The sequence below is a fragment of the Osmerus mordax genome, chromosome 13 (genome assembly GCF_038355195.1).
Source record: "Osmerus mordax isolate fOsmMor3 chromosome 13, fOsmMor3.pri, whole genome shotgun sequence".
In the NCBI taxonomy this organism is placed as follows: Eukaryota; Metazoa; Chordata; class Actinopteri; order Osmeriformes; family Osmeridae; genus Osmerus; species Osmerus mordax.
In genome coordinates, this window is record NC_090062.1 from 3,553,485 (window position 1) to 3,571,659 (window position 18,175).

Below are 18,175 nucleotides of genomic sequence, written 5' to 3' on the forward strand. Positions count from 1 at the left end.
TGTAAACAGTGAGTAGTACATATCAACACCCGATTAGACCCATTTTTTAGGGTTTTAATTAACTCAGTGCACACTTTCGGTGCTGTACTGCACAGTCACAGTGTGCTCTGCGTGTCCACCTAGTGGACAAATGTGGAAATACATTTACCCAACACTCCTACCTGCACATTTCCCATTCGATTATTCATCTACTGCATAACCCATAGCCATTCCTAATCAAATACCTCATGTGATTTCAGGCCAACCTGTGTTTTGTGGACATTGACAACCACTTCATCGAGCTGCCCGAGGACCTGCCTCAGTTCCCCAACAAGCTGGAGTTTATCCAGGAGATCTCCGAGGTCCTCATGAACTTTGGGGTCTCTCCTGAAGGCAGCCTGCGCTGCAGCGAGGGCCCCGCCAAGACCAAAGGCTTCCGCTCCATCGACTCGGTGACCGACAAGCGCAACGGGAACCTGGCGGGTTCGCCCCTCAACTCCTACCTGCTGCGGGAGAACGAGACCATCGCCAGGCTGCAGGCCCTGGTGAAGAGGACTGGAGTCAGCCTGGAGAAGGTGAGGGTGAGGGTTAGGACGTTCCCTACTGGAACACTGCGTTACTCGCCAGAGAGGCAGCCGGGGCCTTTAGGAGAAAAGAAGAAAAAAAACGACAAAGATGTCTCCCACACCCCCTGCTGTCGTCTCGTTTGCTCTAGTCTCTGTCTGGATCAAAGTGTTCCGTTTGGCGCGCCGATGGGGAGTGCTCTGCTCTGTTGTCGTCAGCACAAAAATTGGCTGGTGTTACGCAACCTAATTGCCATCTGGTTGGAACAGGACACGGAAGGCAGCCGGTGATAGATCGTAGCGCTCCCACAGAATCACCTCACCTCGCTGATGAATAGATAAACAATAAGGGCTCTGCCTCCCCTCTCATCGAATCTCTGGGCCTAAGCAGCATATGGATCGGGGGCGAGTGTTAGCTTTCCCTGAAGAGATTGCCCCATCCAGGTAGCCCGTTTACAGCTCCACCGGAAGGGTCATTACTGGAGGCCGTGCCCCTGTAGTGAGGTCACTGCTGTAGCTGAGTAATGGAGAAAGGGTCGGAGGTGTCACTTTGTTGACATGAGGAGAAGGCACCCGCTAAATCAAATCGATAAAATGTCAACCTCATTAAAGGGATTAGGGGAAGGTGTAGGTTGCTCTGCGGCCTGACACAGGCCTGTTAAGATCTGTTGACTCAGTGACATTTCAACTTGGGAATGTTTTTCTGTTTTTTTTGGTCTTGGTCCATAAATCAAGCAACTGTGTCAGACTTCCTTTCCCATGCCCCTATCAGATCTCTGGTATGCGGTGTTAATACTGAGAAAAGATAACATGAAGGAGACCAGAGACTTCGACTTCCTTCACATCATCACCTACCGTGTGTCCTCTGCTAGAATATTTTTGTTGATACTTGAGCGTTCTGCTTTATGTAACTGTCATGGCTTCAGTGCGGTATACAAGGCAAAAGGTTCCCCCGGTCCAATAACACTCACTGCTCTGTGTGTGTATGTGAATGTGTGCGTGTCTGTGTGTGTGTGTGTCATCCAGCTGGATGTGAAGGATGACGCCAGTGGGAACAAGGACCCGAGGGCCCAGTGTGACGAGGAGGAGCTGAAGATGCACCAGCTCAACATCCAGGTGCGGGAGGTCTTCTCCAACCGCTTCACCCAGATGTTCGCCGACTACGAGGTGTTCGTCATCCAGCCCAGCCAGGACAAGGAGTCCTGGTTCAGCAACCGGGAGCAGATGCAGAACTTCGACAAGGTGAACATCCTTGAAAAGTTTCAAACTGATATTGGGAGTTCCTTTTAGACACACAGTTCAGTTCACCTGGTTTCAACCTTTCCTTTGCATTTAGTCATTTAGCAGACGCTCTTATCCAGAGCGTTATTACTTACAGTAAGTACAGGGACATTCCCCCCAGAGGCAAGTAGGGTGAAGTGCCTTGCCCAAGGACACAATGTCATTTTTCACGTCCGGAATCGAACCGGCAACCCTCTGATTAATAGCCCGATTCCCTAACCGCTCAGCCATCTGACCCCCTATTTTGTCCTTTTTGCCCTCTCCAGGCCTCCTTCCTGTCCGACCAGCCCGAGCCCTACCTGCCCTTCCTGTCCCGCTTCCTGGAGACCCAGATGTTCGCCTCCTTCATCGACATCAAGATCCTTTGCCACGACGACGAGGACAAGGAGCACACGCTGAGGGTGTTTGACGCGCGCGTCGACAAGATCCGCATGCTGAACGTGCGCACGCCCACCTTGCGCACCTCCATGTACCAGAAGTGCACCGGCATCGACGAGGCTGGTGAGAGACGCACACCCTCACTCAGCCAGTGGAGATACGGGGAGCTTTGGAATCAGATTTGATGCCAGGGTAGTTGGGGGGGGGGGGGGGGGGTCATACTGTCCTGTTCTCTTTGATTTTTGACGATTCATGACTGTTCTTGTTTCAGATAAACACCTTAAAAAGCGGTATGAGAACGTCGATTTTGTCGCTCCTGAACCTCACCCCATTGGTCTAGGGAGCCACAATGACGAACCTAGTAAATAATTTGTCCTCGTTTCTGTAACTTGACTTGGTGGTGGGGTCATGTTCTTGCATCACCACTTTCTGCTTGGGTGGATAACCTTTCACTAGTTCTCCTGCTGGAGACTCAGACAGTGACTGAGTCGAAGGAATCCCAGCCTTATTGTTTGGGCTGCTTCTGATTCTTCTCTAAACGTTGACGCTGTGCCTGGACATGTCAGTCGGTCTGTGTTTGTGCTCACCCGGGATAATAGGACTCTGTGTCGGCACTTACCCAGTGTCATGTGTGATGGTGGTGATGGGGATTGAGTGATGCACAGCATGAAGGTGTGTGGGTGAGGAGCAGGTCGCTCAGAGAAGCCTCGGTGCAGCTGCTGTGTGTGTGTGTGTGTGTGTGTGGGGGGGGGGGGGTCAGGAGCAGGTCGAGGGCTCTGTGATAGCTGTGTGACTCACGCCAGCTTCTCTCAGTGGAGTGGGTTAACGGTGACATAAAACTCTTTAATATCCCGTGATGATGCTGATAATGGGGCTATCAGCTCTCTTTCAAAGTATCTCACCATCATCTGTCTCACTCTCCCACTCTTTCTCTCTTGCTCTCTCTCTCTTTCACTCTCTCTTTTCTGTCTTCCTTTCTCTGCCTCTGGTTCTCGCTTTCTCCCTCTCCTCTCTTTCTCCCTCTCTCTTTGTCTTTCCTCTCTCTCTCTCTCTCCCTCTTTCTCTCTCTCTCTCTCTCTCTCTCTCCCTCTCTTTCTCTTTCTCCCCACCCAGAGAAGGCCATTGAGATGCGTATGATGAAGATCGACCACACGGCCCTCCACCCCCACCTTCTGGACATGAAGATCGGCCAGGGCCGCTACGAGCATGGCTTCTTCCCCCGGCTGCAGGCTGACGTGCTCTCCACCGGCCCCACCAGCAACAAGTCAGCACCTCGCTCCCTCCACCAACACAGGAGCACCCACACCAGAAACCAAAAAAAAAACATAGATTTCTTGCTCTCCTGTCCTGTAGGAGTAGCGATGAGAGGACAAAATAATGTGTAAAACCTTGAGCTAGCATTGTGACTGCCACTATCACTTTTTTATTGACACGTTTTTATTGACACTGACTTGTGCATTCGGTTAACCCACACTAGACAAATCTGTTCCTATGTGAGGAGCTTTGAACCTCGTCTGAAATGAACCAAACATGGTGTTGTGTTGCAGGTGGGCTAAGCGGAGCGCCCCGGCTCAGTGGAGGAGGAAGGACAGACAGAAGCAGCACGCTGAACACCTGTACCTGGACAACGACCAGCGAGAGGTGAGAGGTCATGAGCACACTGCGCCCCCCGCTGCTGGGACAGGCCAGCACTGGGGTTAGGCCGGCCTCACACGCATCTCACTGCCTGCTGTTTTGTGTTGTTAGGTTTGGTTGTCACTTCTATGATTCACTTGTGTTCTTTGCTCTTTTAAGTGGACGTTTTGTGGCTTTCTTGAGTGGGTTCTGCCTTTGTTCTCTCTCTCTCTCTCTCTCTCTCTCTCTCTCTCTCTCTCTCTCTCTCTCTCTCTCTCTCTCTCTCTCTCGCCCCTCTGCTGCCTGTCACATCCCTATCTCTCCCATGCACAGTCGGTCTGTTTCTCACACTCGTTCTGTCGCTCTCTCTCTCTCCTCCCACACACGCTCCCAGCATGTGGAGTGCCTCCAGCTCCTGCTGTTTCTAGACTACTACTGGCTGTCCCAGTCCTTCAAGCCCTGTCTAAAGTCCGTCACTGTCGATGTGGTATGTGTCGGTTGTGGGCCATGTGGCCTGAGCCTCACACCACGCCCACATGGCCCTCCCCCCATGTGGTCGTCACCGCCGCCCCGTCCCCCCCCGTCCCCCCCCCCCAACCCTTTTCCTCACCTATTTGTAGATGGTTAGGATAACTTTTCATGTTGAGGTTTACTAATCAGGGTTGGTCTGAATATGTGAAGGAAAGCAATGCTTGGACCCATGGAGGATTTTAAAGCACAGAGAAAAGCACTGTACATATTCAGTATCAGAGCGAGTCATCTTCCCAATGATGACCTCCATTATCCTCTAGTGTACGGCCTGGCTATTTAACAGTGAGTGCCAAACAGATAGGTCTGAATGACACAACCAACACCCATCCCCTCTCCTCCCCTTAGATTGTATCAGCTACCCACTAGACAGCCACTTTAGTCTGAAAGCTTAGGATGGTTGGTGTCCCACTGCCATCTTCCTGTGTGTGTGTGTGTGATGACTACTGAGCCAGGCCGACGGCCTCCCTCCCCCGTGAAGGTGTGTCCTCTCCCCTTTCCGTAGCTGTCCATCTCCCCTGACCCTCTCTGCCCTGTGTGCTTCCAGAAGTACATCCAGGAGGCCAGGAACCTGGGCACCACCATCAGGCAGCCCAAGCTGTCCAACCTCTCCCCCTCAGTCATCGCCCAGACCAACTGGAAGTTTGTGGAAGGCCTGCTGAAGGAGTGCAGGAACAAGGTACTGTAGACGGAGCAGCCCGCCTCAGACGGAATGGCGTGGTGGACGAGGAATTTAAGGCTACAGAAGATGTATATAGTCCACGTAGAGCCCAATATCTGAACCTGTGTGTGTGTGTGTGTGTGTGTGTGTGTGTGTGTGTGTGTGCAGACCAAGCGTATGCTGGTGGAGAAGATGGGCCGGGAGGCGGTGGAGCTGGGCCACGGCGAGGTGAGCATCACAGGTGTGGAGGAAAACACCCTCATCGCCAGCCTCTGTGACCTGCTGGAGAGGATCTGGAGCCACGGGCTGCAGGTCAAACAGGTCGGTACGCACACACACACACACACCAAACACACACGCGCGCACACACTCACGCGTCCCAATCCAAACACGCACATCCATACCTGTTTGTCTGTTCTCTCAGGGTAAATCAGCCCTGTGGTCCCACCTGCTCCACTACCAGGAGAGCAAGGAGAAGAAGGAAGTCACACCTGGGTGTCTGGGTCCCCCCGGTGAGCCCGCACCTCCGTCCATCCTCACACTTGAGAACAGAAGCACCTGAATGTCCCACACGTATGACTAGACCCCTCGCTCTCCCTCCTCTTGCCCCATGTCAGTGGGGGTCAAATGGCTGAGCAGTTAAGGAATCGAGCTATTAATCAGAATGTCGCCGGTTCGATTCCCGGCCGTGCAAAATGACGTTGTGTCCTTGGGCAAGGCACTTCACCCTACTTGCCTCAGGGAGAATGTCCCTTTACTTACTGTATGTCGCTCTGGATAAGCTAAATGTAAATGTAAATCTCTTCATATTTGATCTATTTAGTTGTCGGTAGCTGCCTATGCTACTGTCACAGTGCAGCTTCCCCCACAAGGATCAGTCAAGTTGGACCCTGCTCTCTCCACAGGTCTCATCCACAACACAGAGAGACGTAAATCGGACGCTGGCTCGGCCATGCCGCCCCTCAAGGTCTCCCTGATCCAGGATATGAGGTGAGGCTCCCCGCTCCTCACCTCACCAAGCCAGTGACAGCGGATGATTATAAAGAGCCTCACTAAAGCAGTTTGGGGGGCGATGATGGATTTCGAGAAGTCGCTGGCATGGTTTTACTGACATCTTGTGGTGGAGTGCTGGAAAATTGCCAAACAGTTATCGTTTTATCAATATGTTTGAGGGGGAAATCTATAAGGACAGAAACTTGACCACTGAGTGGATTTTGTCATTATAAGTAGTAACTGTGCATACATTCACACTCATAATCCTATTGACTTTAAGGCTAAACACAGACTTCAGCGTGTTTGTCTGAGTCTGTGCTCTTGCTTGCGTGTGCACAGAGCAGACAGCTCTGTCATGTCTGTGTGCTGCACCTCCAACAGCCAATGGTGCGGGGCGGTTTGAAAGGTCGTTCCCGGAGCGCTGTGAGCGAGACGGGGTGTGGAGCTGAGCGACGGCACGTTACTTCCAGCCTGATTACCAGACCCTCCCCCCCCCTCCCCTCCCCCCCGCCGTCTGGCCCCCCGGGGGGCAGGGAGGGGAGGGGGAGGAGGGGGATCACGAGGAGGCAGAGTACCCTGGACTGGAATGTCTGCTCACGCACACGTCTCGCTCCACACGCACACGTCTCGCTCCACACGCACACGTCTCGCTCCACACGCACACGTCTCGCTCCACGCACAGCAACACAAGGCTCCTTTTTCCTGCACAATAACACTGACACGCTGTCGGAGCAGAGACGTCGCTGCCACGAAATGAACATTACTGAGAGACTGCATAACGGTCTGGATTGATATACATTGGTTTCATTTCCATGTTATATAATGCTAGGCTATAGAATGCCAGCCTGCCGATCGCATAGGTGTGTTAACTGCAGCTTGTAGAGTAGACAGTCACATACATGACCCATCTGCCGTTTCCTGTGTTGATATTTTACACTGTTGCCACGGGGAGAATGTGTGGAGGGAAAGTGGGTTAATGTGCGTGAGTGAGGGGAGGGGGCTGTGAGGGGGGATGGGGGAGACGGATTGGGGAGCACTTAGCGAGTGCCCCCTGGCAGAGGTGGAGTGGAAGGGAGTGCGTCTGGGTACGGGAGGCACGACCATGGCCGCGAGCTATGACAGGAGACTGGCCCAGACACCAGGGAGTCTGGGTAGGGTAGGGCTCCCCTCACCCCTCCTCCCCTCACCCCTCCTCCCCTCACCCCTCCCCCAGTCCTCCATCCTGCTCTGGAATCCAGGTTGAGCTGCCTGCGTGCTGAGCTCCTGTCGTCTGACGGTGGTTTTGCTGTCACCTGTGCAGGCACATCCAGAACATCGGGGAGATCAAGACGGATGTGGGCAAGGCCAGGGCGTGGGTGCGCCTCTCCATGGAGAAGAAGCTGCTCTCCAGGCACCTCAAGCAGCTGCTGTCCGACCACGAGCTGACCAAGTGAGCGCAACCTGGGAACAACCAAAGCAACGTACACTCGACACAAACGCTGCTGCTGTTAGCATCCACTGTCTTGACGTTTCTGTTGGCAAACAGCCTCTTTCTCAACATATTTCCAATGGAAGGTTGCATTCATAGCTAAGCCATTAGACTCCATCCAAAGATGAGACATTAAACTCCATTCAAAGCTGAGAAAATGTTTCCCTGGATTGTTACATATCATGGATTCAATTAAGCTCGTCTGAGAACTTAGCGTGAATAATATATGAGTTCCTTTTGAAATATCAAAACCTCCCGGTACAATTCACAATGAAACATTTACAGATGTCTTCATTATTCATGAGGTTCGCTTGGGAAACTGGGTCATGCTGAGGGTGTTCATCATTTCTGTGATGACCTCTCCATCTCTATTCTGCTTCTGTTTACTAACAATACCACACATTCATCAGCAGTTTTTTCTGCCTGCACTGACACATATGCTTGCGAATGAAATGTTTGACAGGAAGTCATTAATGGGATCATTTGTTTGTTTTGTTTATTCCAATTGTTTTCTTTGCAGGAAACTCTACAAGCGTTATGCTTTTCTGCGCTGCGATGACGAGAAAGAGCAGTTCCTCTACCACCTCCTGTCCTTCAATGCCGTGGACTACTTCTGCTTCACCAATGTCTTCACCACCATCAGTGAGCCATGTCTTAATGTTATCTTCGGGTCATTCTGACCCATCAGTCATTGTGACCCACCGTCGTATTGCGACAAATTTACCTCATACAAAAACAAAGTGAAGCATTTTCTTTTAACTGTCGGGCTGTCTCAGACCCCCCACATTGGAATGGTTAAAAGAAAATTATTTTTATTTGTTTTTGTATTGGGTAAAATTGGGTAAACACAACGATGGTTCGTTATGAACCTTTGGGTCATGTGACCCGAAGGCAGCACGAGGGTTAAGCCATGTCTTAACGTAGGACCGCTTCGTGTTATGTAACCGTCAACTGTTCAAACTCTCTCCAAACCACATTTCTTTTGCAGAATACAGGCTGCTTATTACTTATTTAACTATTTAACTATTACTAACTTTCATATCTTACTGTCAGGCCCAGCCTGTAGCTTTAGAGTCAACTGGAAGTGACTTGAGAATGTCTTTCCTACAGTGATTCCCTATCATGTGCTGGTGATCCCCAGCAAGAAGCTAGGGGGGTCCATGTTCACAGCTAACCCCTGGGTGTGTGTGTCGGGGGAGCTGGCTGAAACTGGGGTGCTCCAGGTCCCCAAGAACACACTGGAGATCACCTTTGAGGTGAGTCCTCTCACCTGTTTGAGAACATGCGGGGTACCTTTGCAATATTGGTACCTAATTCTCCCACTGACTGGACATGGTTTCCTCTCCCTCCCACAGTGCCAGAATCTGGGCAAACTGACTACAGTTCAGATGGGCCATGATAACTCAGGGCTGTACGCCAAGTGGCTGGTAGAGTGTGTCATGGTCCGAAATGAGATCACTGGCCATGCTTACAAGTAAGTGCTACATCTGGTAGCCACTGCAGAACCGGCGTGGATTAATACATTAAACAGGCACCTGGATAAAATAGCTACTGTGAGATGATTGAGATTGTAGCGATGGATAACTTTGTTTGTGTGTATGCGTGTGGCTATGGTGTGTGTGTTTGTGTATGGTACGTGTGTGTGTGTGTGTGTGTGCGTGCGTGCATGCTTGTTTGGGTAGATTCCCCTGTGGCCGGTGGCTGGGTAAGGGGGTGGACGATGGCAGTTTGGAGAGGATCCTAGTGGGAGAGCTGATCACCCCCAGCACGGAGAACGACGAGCGCATGTGTCGCACCCCCCCCATGCAGCAGTCCCCCGGCATGATGAGGAGGTTTGTCACCATCTCACCAAACAGCAAACCAAGTGAGTGACCCAACTTATACACTGCACAACATCAGAAGGGATGTAGTCTGTCTAACATTGTTCAGCCCGAATATGGCAGCACATTTAGAAGAAGAGAAAAAAAAAGTTCTGGATAGATTTAGAATGTTCTAGAACGACTTGTGACTGATGTTGTCTGTCTCTTTCTTTGCCATCCAGAGTTGAACACAGGTCAAATACAGGAGGGGGTAGGCGAGGCCATCAATGGGATTGTGAAGCACTTCCACAAGCCAGAGAAGGAGGTGAGACAGACCCAGTAGAATTGGCCAGACTAGACAGACTCCAGCTTCTGGTTCTATTATTCATCACGTCGTAGCTGTGAGACGTGGGTTTGCCCTGCATTGCAAAGGCGTATGTTCATACAGTGTTATTTATGTGTGTCTACGTTTCCCCACTGTACAGAGGGGAAGTCTGACTCTTCTGCTATGTGGGGAATATGGCCTGGTCTGGGCTTTGGAGCAGGTGTTTCAGCATGGCTTCAAGTCACCACGCCTCTTCAAGAATGTCTTCATTTGGGACTTCTTAGGTAGACTCTCTGATACATGTTTATATATGCAGAATCCTAAATGCTAACATTCCCGGTCGAAGCACTCATTTGTATATTTCTGTAATTGATTTCTTCTTTCACAGAAAAATCCCAAGGGTACTTTGAGAGTGCAGAGCAGCGGGAGGTGACTCCAGATGAGAACTGGCAGACCCGAGTTCGTCATTTCTGTCGCTTTATGCGTGCCATCAACAGTACGTCCAGAAACATAGGCAAAGATGGAAAGTTCCAGATGCTTGTTTGCCTGGGTGCCAGGTGAGCTGTGCTCTGCAGTCCCGGTGGATCAACAATGGTTGTGCTTTGCTCATATCTGACATATAGGTATATATGCTATCCACAAGCTAGGAAAGAGTTACCTTCATATAAAAAGGTTGATAGACCCAAAACGAATTCAACAGAAATATACTCTGATATCTGCTTTTAGCTATTTCTTTTTCTTCATGTTTCTTCCGTTCATGAAAGTGGAAACCGAGTGGGTTATCCCTTCCTGTCCTGATAACTGCCCCTCCCTCCACCTCCTGTTATTCTCTCACATACTGTGGGTGTGTGGGTGCGTTTCCAGCTTTCTATCTATATCCTTTGTGGAAGAGCAGGATTTATACTGATAATACACCTGCAGGTGACTTCAATGAAATGCCCTCTCTGTTAAATCATGAAAGGAAGTGCAACAGACAAGACAGGACATGCCCCTGTAAACACAAGAGATCCTCACAACAAAGCATGAGCCCTTCCAATCCTCTCTTCAACAGTCATGACTCACCCAGAAAGGCCCACCTCGTCCGTGTGATTAACTGCATCTTTCTGGCTCTTCTTAGGGACCATTTACTGCACCACTGGATCGCTCTGCTCGCCGACTGTCCAATCACAGCCCAGATGTATGAGGACACTGCTCTGATTAAAGACCACTCATTGGTGAATTCTCTGATCAGAGTGCTGCAGACTTTACAGGAGTTCAACATCACCTTGGAGGCTTCGCTTGTCAAAGGCGTTGGTGTCTAGGCCTCTTGCCATCTGGACCTGACCCAGGACACTGTTGGGGACCACTAAGAGTTTATTTAACCTTTTTTTTATGTGGAAAGAGACTTGAACAAAGGAGATTTCTGGCTTATATTAAAGCTACTGTTACATTTATCATATATGAAGTGCAATGAGCCTTTCAAAATGTGTTATTTTTTATCCTCAACAATGTTGCTGTTAGATGTTAAAAGTATGTTTTCTATTATGATCCATGATTTCCACATTGTTGAAGATAATAACCCGCCTGTGCTAAGCTGTTATATTGAAAGCTAAATATTTTCATTGTTATTGTGAACTGCAGACAATGGCTATATTTAAAATGGAAAACAAGGAACAAAAACTGTTAATATATTTTCGACGAAGAACAGTATTATTTTGATATGTCTGTCAAGTTGCTTGCTCTGTTGTCAATATAATTCCAATGTCATAATGCAGAGCTTGAAGCAAATGAGTAGAAGTATGCTTTATAAGTATATATAATGACAAGAGAGATTTGTTCTGCTGTGTGAACAACTGATTCACCTACATCGACACAACAGTGTTCGATGTTAGGTCATTCCTTGGGAAGTACAGTAGTATGCAAATCTTTTCTTTGGATTAACAAGGCCTGGGGTGGTCCTCCCAAGAAGACAATGTAACTGATACGCTCGTGATGCACAATTGTTTTCAATTTGAGGAGCAAAAGGCCTTTGTTATTGTTTCACATGTGACTCTCAAGCAGTTATCCTAGCCATTGTTTGGTGAAAAGTGACTCATAGCCTTGATGTAAATAACTCTAAACTAGTGGAACTTTGTCGACTCCAAATAACTCATTCCCCACTTCTTCTACAGCTTGGTCCTGCGCTGTGTATTTCCGGCAGGTTAACCTCTTAACTTTACAGTACAGTAGGTTGCATTTCATCAGTCCATCAGCAGTTGAAACTATGACACCCCCCTTAAAGACCTTAGAACATATATTGAATTAGATTCTTTGGCAACACAGAATGTGGACTGGGAATGTTTTGATCATTGCAGCCGAGGTCAGCGGGGCCAAAGCACGGTACGTTTGGCTGCTAAATGAAGCCACATTCAATATAGAGAAGCAAACCCCCCTAACTCTCTGACCTGTTGGTATTTCTGCTATGCAATATCAATCCACTTCACACAAAAGAAGGAGAACCTGGAAAACTAGATTCGAATTATACAACCTTCTCCATATAAATTACTGTGCAGCATATGATCAATGCAAACAGTGCAGCGTGTCATTAGATGTGAAAGATGTCTTTCCTGTGTGCCAACAATGTCTGGATTGATTGTGTTGTACTAGTTCATGTAAGACCCACATGAGCATCTTGGGAGATATATATTTTTGTTTTTCAATACTGTAATTGTACATTTATTGACATAGCCATGTAATGTAGTGTTTACTAAGTGAGCAACTGTGTACAGTGTAAAAAAAATTTAAAGAATAAAATTACAGAAATGAATGTAATCTGTGTATTACTTTTGTAGTTCGTGCTATTTATTTTCTCTGGAGTTACAACTTACTAACGGATAGGAAGAACCAAGACTTACATCTCAAAACTGAAATAAATACCTAATATGAGCCACTAATCATTTCTTACAAGTTCCCAAACAACATTTAATACAGATGAAACACTGTAGTAACAGCAGCTGGTTCAAAATGTAAACAAACTCATTCGCGCCATTTTAAAGCATTTTTTTTCTGATTCTCATTGACTAAATGGTTTCTGGGATGTCGAGTCATGAGATGAGGTGTGTACAATGGTCAAGCGCCACAGTCTGCACTACACCTCCCAGCATGCAGCATTCTTAAATACCATGCACAGAGAGCGTCCATTGGTTGAATCTTCGTTCAAACGAGAAGGCTACACTCCTTATATGGCGTTTCTACGATTAAACGTCTCCTTCCCATGTTTTTTATGCTAATGAGCCCAGCTGTATGCACTATGCAGTCGTAGTAAGGCATGCGCAGTGTGTGAAAAGAATACGGCGAAGATTCAAAGTTTTTGTTCGGTAAGTCCTTTTGTAATTCCTTGCAGCTTTACATGTAGTTAATTCCAACAGTAAAATGTCTATGATGTTGTAATTTAAGCATGTCTCATTTCAAATGTGATCTGGCCCACTATGTTGCTGTGTTCAAGTCAGACGTCCTATGCATTCAACAATGGGAGAGCGTGGACGTGTGGAGCGTGGCGTGGTGTGGTAGCTAGCACTCATGCTAGCTAGCTAACAACAAAAAGGCATATTGCTATTTGGCGCTCTTAGTGGGCGAAAGTTTGAATTTAAAAGCGGGGAGTAATGTATCTTGTTATAAATATTCCCCCTCTTAATTTAATTATTGTGCCACTTTCAATTATTCAAATGTAGAAAATGACTCATGTCTTACATTTTATGAGTAGCCCCGGTAGCTTTTTGTTTCTTCACTTCAGATTGCGCTAGCTACTTCCCCGCTTTTTGTTTCGGATTCCCGCACTGGCGTCAGAAGAAACCCAACTTCGATTCTAGCATTTCAATTTAAACCTGAACTAAATGCTCGACGCAATGTATTAACAGTTTTACAATCGGTTTGATAAACTAATTGCAACTCGACGCGTTGTTTTATCATCCTTGGTAATCAACGGACCAAGTTCACGATAGAGCTGCCGCTAGTACTAGCTTCTGACGATGGCGTCATGGGTTGCCAGATGAGACGCTACGCTAGCTATCTTAAGTTTGAAAACATAGGGTTCTGTTGATCTGCAACCGCTAAATAAACCCTGGGTGTGAATGGTGCTGGCTGTTTTATTTAAGTGTAAAAGAAGCCTTGCTATTTCTGCTTCAGTTATGTTTCGCGCTATTCGGCGAGCTGCATTCAAAATGTGCATTCTCGGGTAGGCTAGGGTACTACAGTAGACGGTCTAGTATCACAGGTCCAGGAAACTAAAAAACAGGTTATAATCACAACATTACGTTTACTATTATAAGTACTTTGTTTAGATGTTTTAAATTACTCGGGTGACAATTGTAATTACAAATGTGTATTTGAATGCGTTGCATTCACTTTCGTATTCGCATTCAAATGTTACTGCCGTTTAGTAGAATTGTTTTGAGCGCAGGAGGTGACCGCCCCCTTTCCACCCGTCGAAAACATTCGATACGCAGAATGCAAGTATATTGTATCACTGTACTGCGTAATTAACGACAATATTTCTAATCTTTGTCATTACTCGTCACATTCTCTACAGGTTTAACACTTGATAACTACATGCAAACATGTTTGGTTTCCACAAGTCGAAGATATACCGCAGTCATGATGGATGTTGCATCTGCAAGACCAAGTCGTCCAGTTCTCGTTTCACAGACAGCAGTCGATATGAAGAAACTTTCAGACTATGTTTTGGGTGAGTTTTTGGCGTCGAGGTTTCATTGGTGTGCCGAATATGTCTAATCTAATTGGTACTGTCCATCAGAATGTTTATCTTGTTGGGATGTTTCTCAGCAGTAGCCTTACACCTGTTTCCTCCAGTGCAGTGAAAATGGAGTGAAAAAGGCTTAAACATGAATTCGGAACATGTGCACGTTGAGCCATGTGACATTTGTTTGGTGTCATAATAGATTAATGAACTCTTGTTAATGTAGGTTGTCAGAGGACCGTGTGGGGGATATCTGCAATGCATGTGTCTTGCTGGTGAAGAGATGGAAAAAACTGCCAAATGGTTCTAAAAAGAACTGGAACCATGTTGTGGATGCAAGGGCTGGGCCTGGTTTCAAGCTGACCAAACCTAAGAAGATGAAGAACAGTGATGGGAAGAGAAAAAGCAAACTGAAGAAGCTTCACAAGTTCAAGCGTCAAAGTGAGTAATTTTATTATGTTATTTAAAACCATCTAAACTAAAATAATATTAAATCCTCACTTAAATTACACTTAGCTACACATGATGATATTGTTTACATTTATGTTGACTCCAGAATTCTTCTGGAAGCATAACAATAAAATTCTTGTGTTTAGACTCTGATGCTCACAGCACCACCTCCAGCCTGTCTCCATCCCAGTCCCCGAGCTACAGTAACCAGTCTGATGACTGCTCAGACATTGAATCAAAACAGAGACGCTCTGCTCCCTCTGCCTTCTCCTTCCTGGACCGCTCTTACTGGAAAAGGTATGTCATAGGTTCCCATCAGCACTGTGTAATGTGGGAGAAAGGAGGGAAATGTTGAACAAACTACAGCTGATTAGTATGCATGTGACTGAAATTCTGGTGGTTGTTCCTTGCAGACAGAAGGTGTGTTGTGGTATTGTCTACAAGGGCCGGTTCGGCGAGGTGATCATCGACCCACGTCTCTTCAAGCCCTGCTGCAGCTCCAAGAAACAGGAGACTCTGGTGCCCACGCAAATCGACAGCCATCTTCCCAGCACCCTCCCTTCTCCGCTCCCAGAAGAGATGAAAGAGGCCTGGTAATAGTTTTTAGCGCCCCCTAGGGGTGTCAATGGCACCCACCTGGTTTTGTCTCCAGTGGCAGACTTCTCTCCCAAACCCGTTCCCTCATTAGCACACTGTGTATTTAGACAGCTAAAGGATTTTCTTTTTTTCCTTTTTGATATGGGTATTTTCTTATTTTGTATAGGATTAATTTTCTTATCTTTTTTTAAGAAAAAAAAAAAAAAGAAAAAAAATATTGTTTTTATATGGGCATTAGTGTACTATTTATAGGATGAGAAAGCAGAATTCTATTTGGCCTTGAAAGGCAAATTATCCAGGTCTTATGAATTTGCAACGTTTAAAACTTATTTTGTCACCTTTACCAGCATTTGTATATACTAAGTTCCTTATGCTAGCATATCAAGACTTATATTTTTTTTATTATGTTACAGCTGTCTGTGTAAATGTTCATGTGCCGATATGCAAGTCTACCAGCTATAATTCTAAAAACCAGCCTGATTGCATTGTGACCAGATTGCTGCAATGTTTGTGTGGTACTTTTTTGCTGATGCACACAATATATTTGTAACATCTGAATGTGTTACAGGCTGAGTGATAAGGGTTGCCAGTGCATTTAACCTGATCAATTGCCCTTTACTTGGGCTTTTAAGTGTGTATATGTGCATGCATAGTCTCACTCTCCAGTCTCCACACATGAATGGTTTTGCAAGCACTGAGTCGTACTGTAATGAAAACACTCTGGATTAATGCTTTCCAGCTTTTAATGCAAGGAAATCACAATAGAGTTGGACCATGCATGCAGAACTCATCTCTGTACTGGACTAATAACAAGTAACTATTTATTTTGTGTTTTGTATAGTCTTCCATGAAATGAAAATGCACATTGTATAGCAATATGTTTACAATGGTTTTGTATATACACACACATGAGTGTTTATCCAATCGGGACATTTAAATTGCAAGATTAACAAACCTTTTTAAACCACTACTTGCATGTACATATTCAGAAATGTTGACAGCTATTTCCAACCATCTCGATAACAAAGGCAGCAGGTATTTGTTATTTAGTCTAGGTATTTGAATGAAAGTTGAATTCAAGAGCAATATTAACACAATGTTTTTCATCTATTGTCAGCTTCATTGCCTCTGCTATTCTGTTATTCAACATGTATTAGTGATTTTTTATATATTAGTTGTCAGAAATGAGTCAATGCTGAGACTATGCAGGCATTTTGAATGTGTGAAGCGGCCTCGCTTAGGGGCATTGTTTTGTCATCTGCCCTATTTGTCAGGTCCTGATTTAACCAAATTGGCTTTTCAGCTTTTTGCATTTAGCATTAGTAAACGCCCTGTAGATAATTCTCGATTACATCAATTTGCTGTAAAGTGTATGGTTTCTTTTTATGAATATTAGTGTCACACATGTTACATTGTTGTGCATTATCTGGACCAAACCTAAACAATATCACTGTGGTGACCATTTTTTTATCAATGCTGTAAAACTTTGGTTGTTTGCAGAGCATTTACTTTGTGACAGGGTTGTTGAAAATATTATATTATCAAATAATGTCAAAGAAATGCTGCTTCCCTTTATCAAGATGGAAATCAAACCTTTTTTTGTACATATGGAAATGCCAATTATTTTGTGCAAGGTACATGTAGGATATCAGGTGTGCCTTATAAGAATTGTCCTTTTTCATTATGAATTGCAATCTGTCATGTAATTTATATTTATTTATTTCAACGCAGTTTGTAGAACTCATGCTGTTAAATTAACCTTTAGGGCCGTCAAGTCATTTACATGTTGTGCACTTCAATTTCAGTTTGATTTTCTATGACGTTGTTTTGTATACAGTCTCAATAAATTAATAAAGGATATCTTGTGTGTTTCCACATTTGTACCGCCAGATGGTGCGCGTAGTTTATTCATAAATCAACTAGGCCACTTATGGAAGAGCCCCTGGTTTTGAGAAAGTCTGGATGCTCGCGTCAAAGAGTGAGTTGCTAAGTTAGTGGTACAAGCCCAATATATTTAAGTTTCAGTTCTCGCTCGGCATTGTGTGACGGACAAGCATGCACATCTGATAAATAAAATCCCACTTGATGAGCTGCCTTTCAAAGTAGTCTATTACACTCACAGGGTACCCTCTGATTTGATAAACGGTAAAAGTGGCAGATTAGTAGGCCTAATATAAAAGCTTGAGTAGGCTTGGATGGCTGGATCTTTGATTTATATGACCTACGTACTTCGATACATTCTGGCCTAGCGTGCGCTCGGAGTTTCACAAACGAATTTTACACAACAGACGGATTTCAAAAGGATGGCACTTTGATCATCGACAAAGACTAAACAAGTCTGGAGCAGTCAAGTGTGAAATACAATGGGATAATTTACGACCACCATTATTTCGAGGCCTGGGCATTCAGAGTTGTCCGCTTTATAAACCCAGGGAGAGGAAGAGAAAGAGCACACTTTCTGGGACGTTAGATACCATGAAGATGCAGCCTACACGAGTTAATCTTTCTTCCCAAGCTTTGCGTTTGCGTTTGCATGTACACCAAACCAGAAGGCAAAATTGAAAATCTACCCATAAACCTAACGTCATATAATTCAAACTGCGACGGAATAAATCAGTGCGCTTTCTCTCTCTTTCTCTCGTCTTCACACACTCGCTCGCACTCTCTCGCACTCTCTCTCTCTCTCTCTCTCTCTCTCTCTCTCTCTCTCTCTCTCTCTCTCTCTCTCTCTCTCTCTCTCTCTCTCTCACACACACACACACACACACATACACACACACACACATACTCACACCTTTTTTCTTTCTAAAGCCCCTTGTGAAGTC

At 46.0% G+C, this 18,175-nt stretch overlaps 2 protein-coding genes across 4 annotated transcripts in view; both read left to right on the top strand.

Annotated features, from left to right (window-relative positions):
- The window catches only part of dennd5a (DENN/MADD domain containing 5A), a 30,962-nt gene extending 18,598 nt beyond the window's left edge, over nt 1-12,364 (top strand). For 2 of the 3 annotated variants that reach the window (XM_067248743.1, XM_067248744.1), the window contains 18 exons: nt 240-554; nt 1,569-1,784; nt 2,090-2,324; nt 3,315-3,465; nt 3,749-3,842; nt 4,891-5,022; nt 5,173-5,325; nt 5,429-5,516; nt 5,910-5,994; nt 7,298-7,426; nt 7,986-8,107; nt 8,576-8,721; nt 8,821-8,939; nt 9,148-9,329; nt 9,507-9,589; nt 9,750-9,873; nt 9,978-10,146; nt 10,707-12,364. In XM_067248743.1, coding sequence (XP_067104844.1) covers nt 240-554; nt 1,569-1,784; nt 2,090-2,324; nt 3,315-3,465; nt 3,749-3,842; nt 4,891-5,022; nt 5,173-5,325; nt 5,429-5,516; nt 5,910-5,994; nt 7,298-7,426; nt 7,986-8,107; nt 8,576-8,721; nt 8,821-8,939; nt 9,148-9,329; nt 9,507-9,589; nt 9,750-9,873; nt 9,978-10,146; nt 10,707-10,890 — 2,727 coding nt within the window. In that variant the 3' untranslated portion in view covers nt 10,891-12,364. Of the gene's footprint in view, nt 1-239; nt 555-1,568; nt 1,785-2,089; nt 2,325-2,472; nt 2,563-3,314; nt 3,466-3,748; nt 3,843-4,890; nt 5,023-5,172; nt 5,326-5,428; nt 5,517-5,909; nt 5,995-7,297; nt 7,427-7,985; nt 8,108-8,575; nt 8,722-8,820; nt 8,940-9,147; nt 9,330-9,506; nt 9,590-9,749; nt 9,874-9,977; nt 10,147-10,706 lie in introns of all 3 variants that reach the window. The other variant, XM_067248742.1, reaches the window with a different exon arrangement.
- A 480-nt stretch (nt 12,365-12,844) lies between these two features.
- sinhcafl (SIN3-HDAC complex associated factor, like) lies at nt 12,845-17,232 on the top strand. Its single transcript, XM_067248914.1, has 5 exons — nt 12,845-12,924; nt 14,136-14,291; nt 14,530-14,744; nt 14,900-15,050; nt 15,167-17,232. The coding sequence occupies exons 2-5, from the start codon at nt 14,164-14,166 to the stop codon at nt 15,348-15,350; spliced, it is 678 nt and encodes a 225-aa protein (XP_067105015.1). The 5' UTR covers nt 12,845-12,924; nt 14,136-14,163; the 3' UTR covers nt 15,351-17,232.
- Nucleotides 17,233-18,175: the final 943 nt, after the last annotated feature.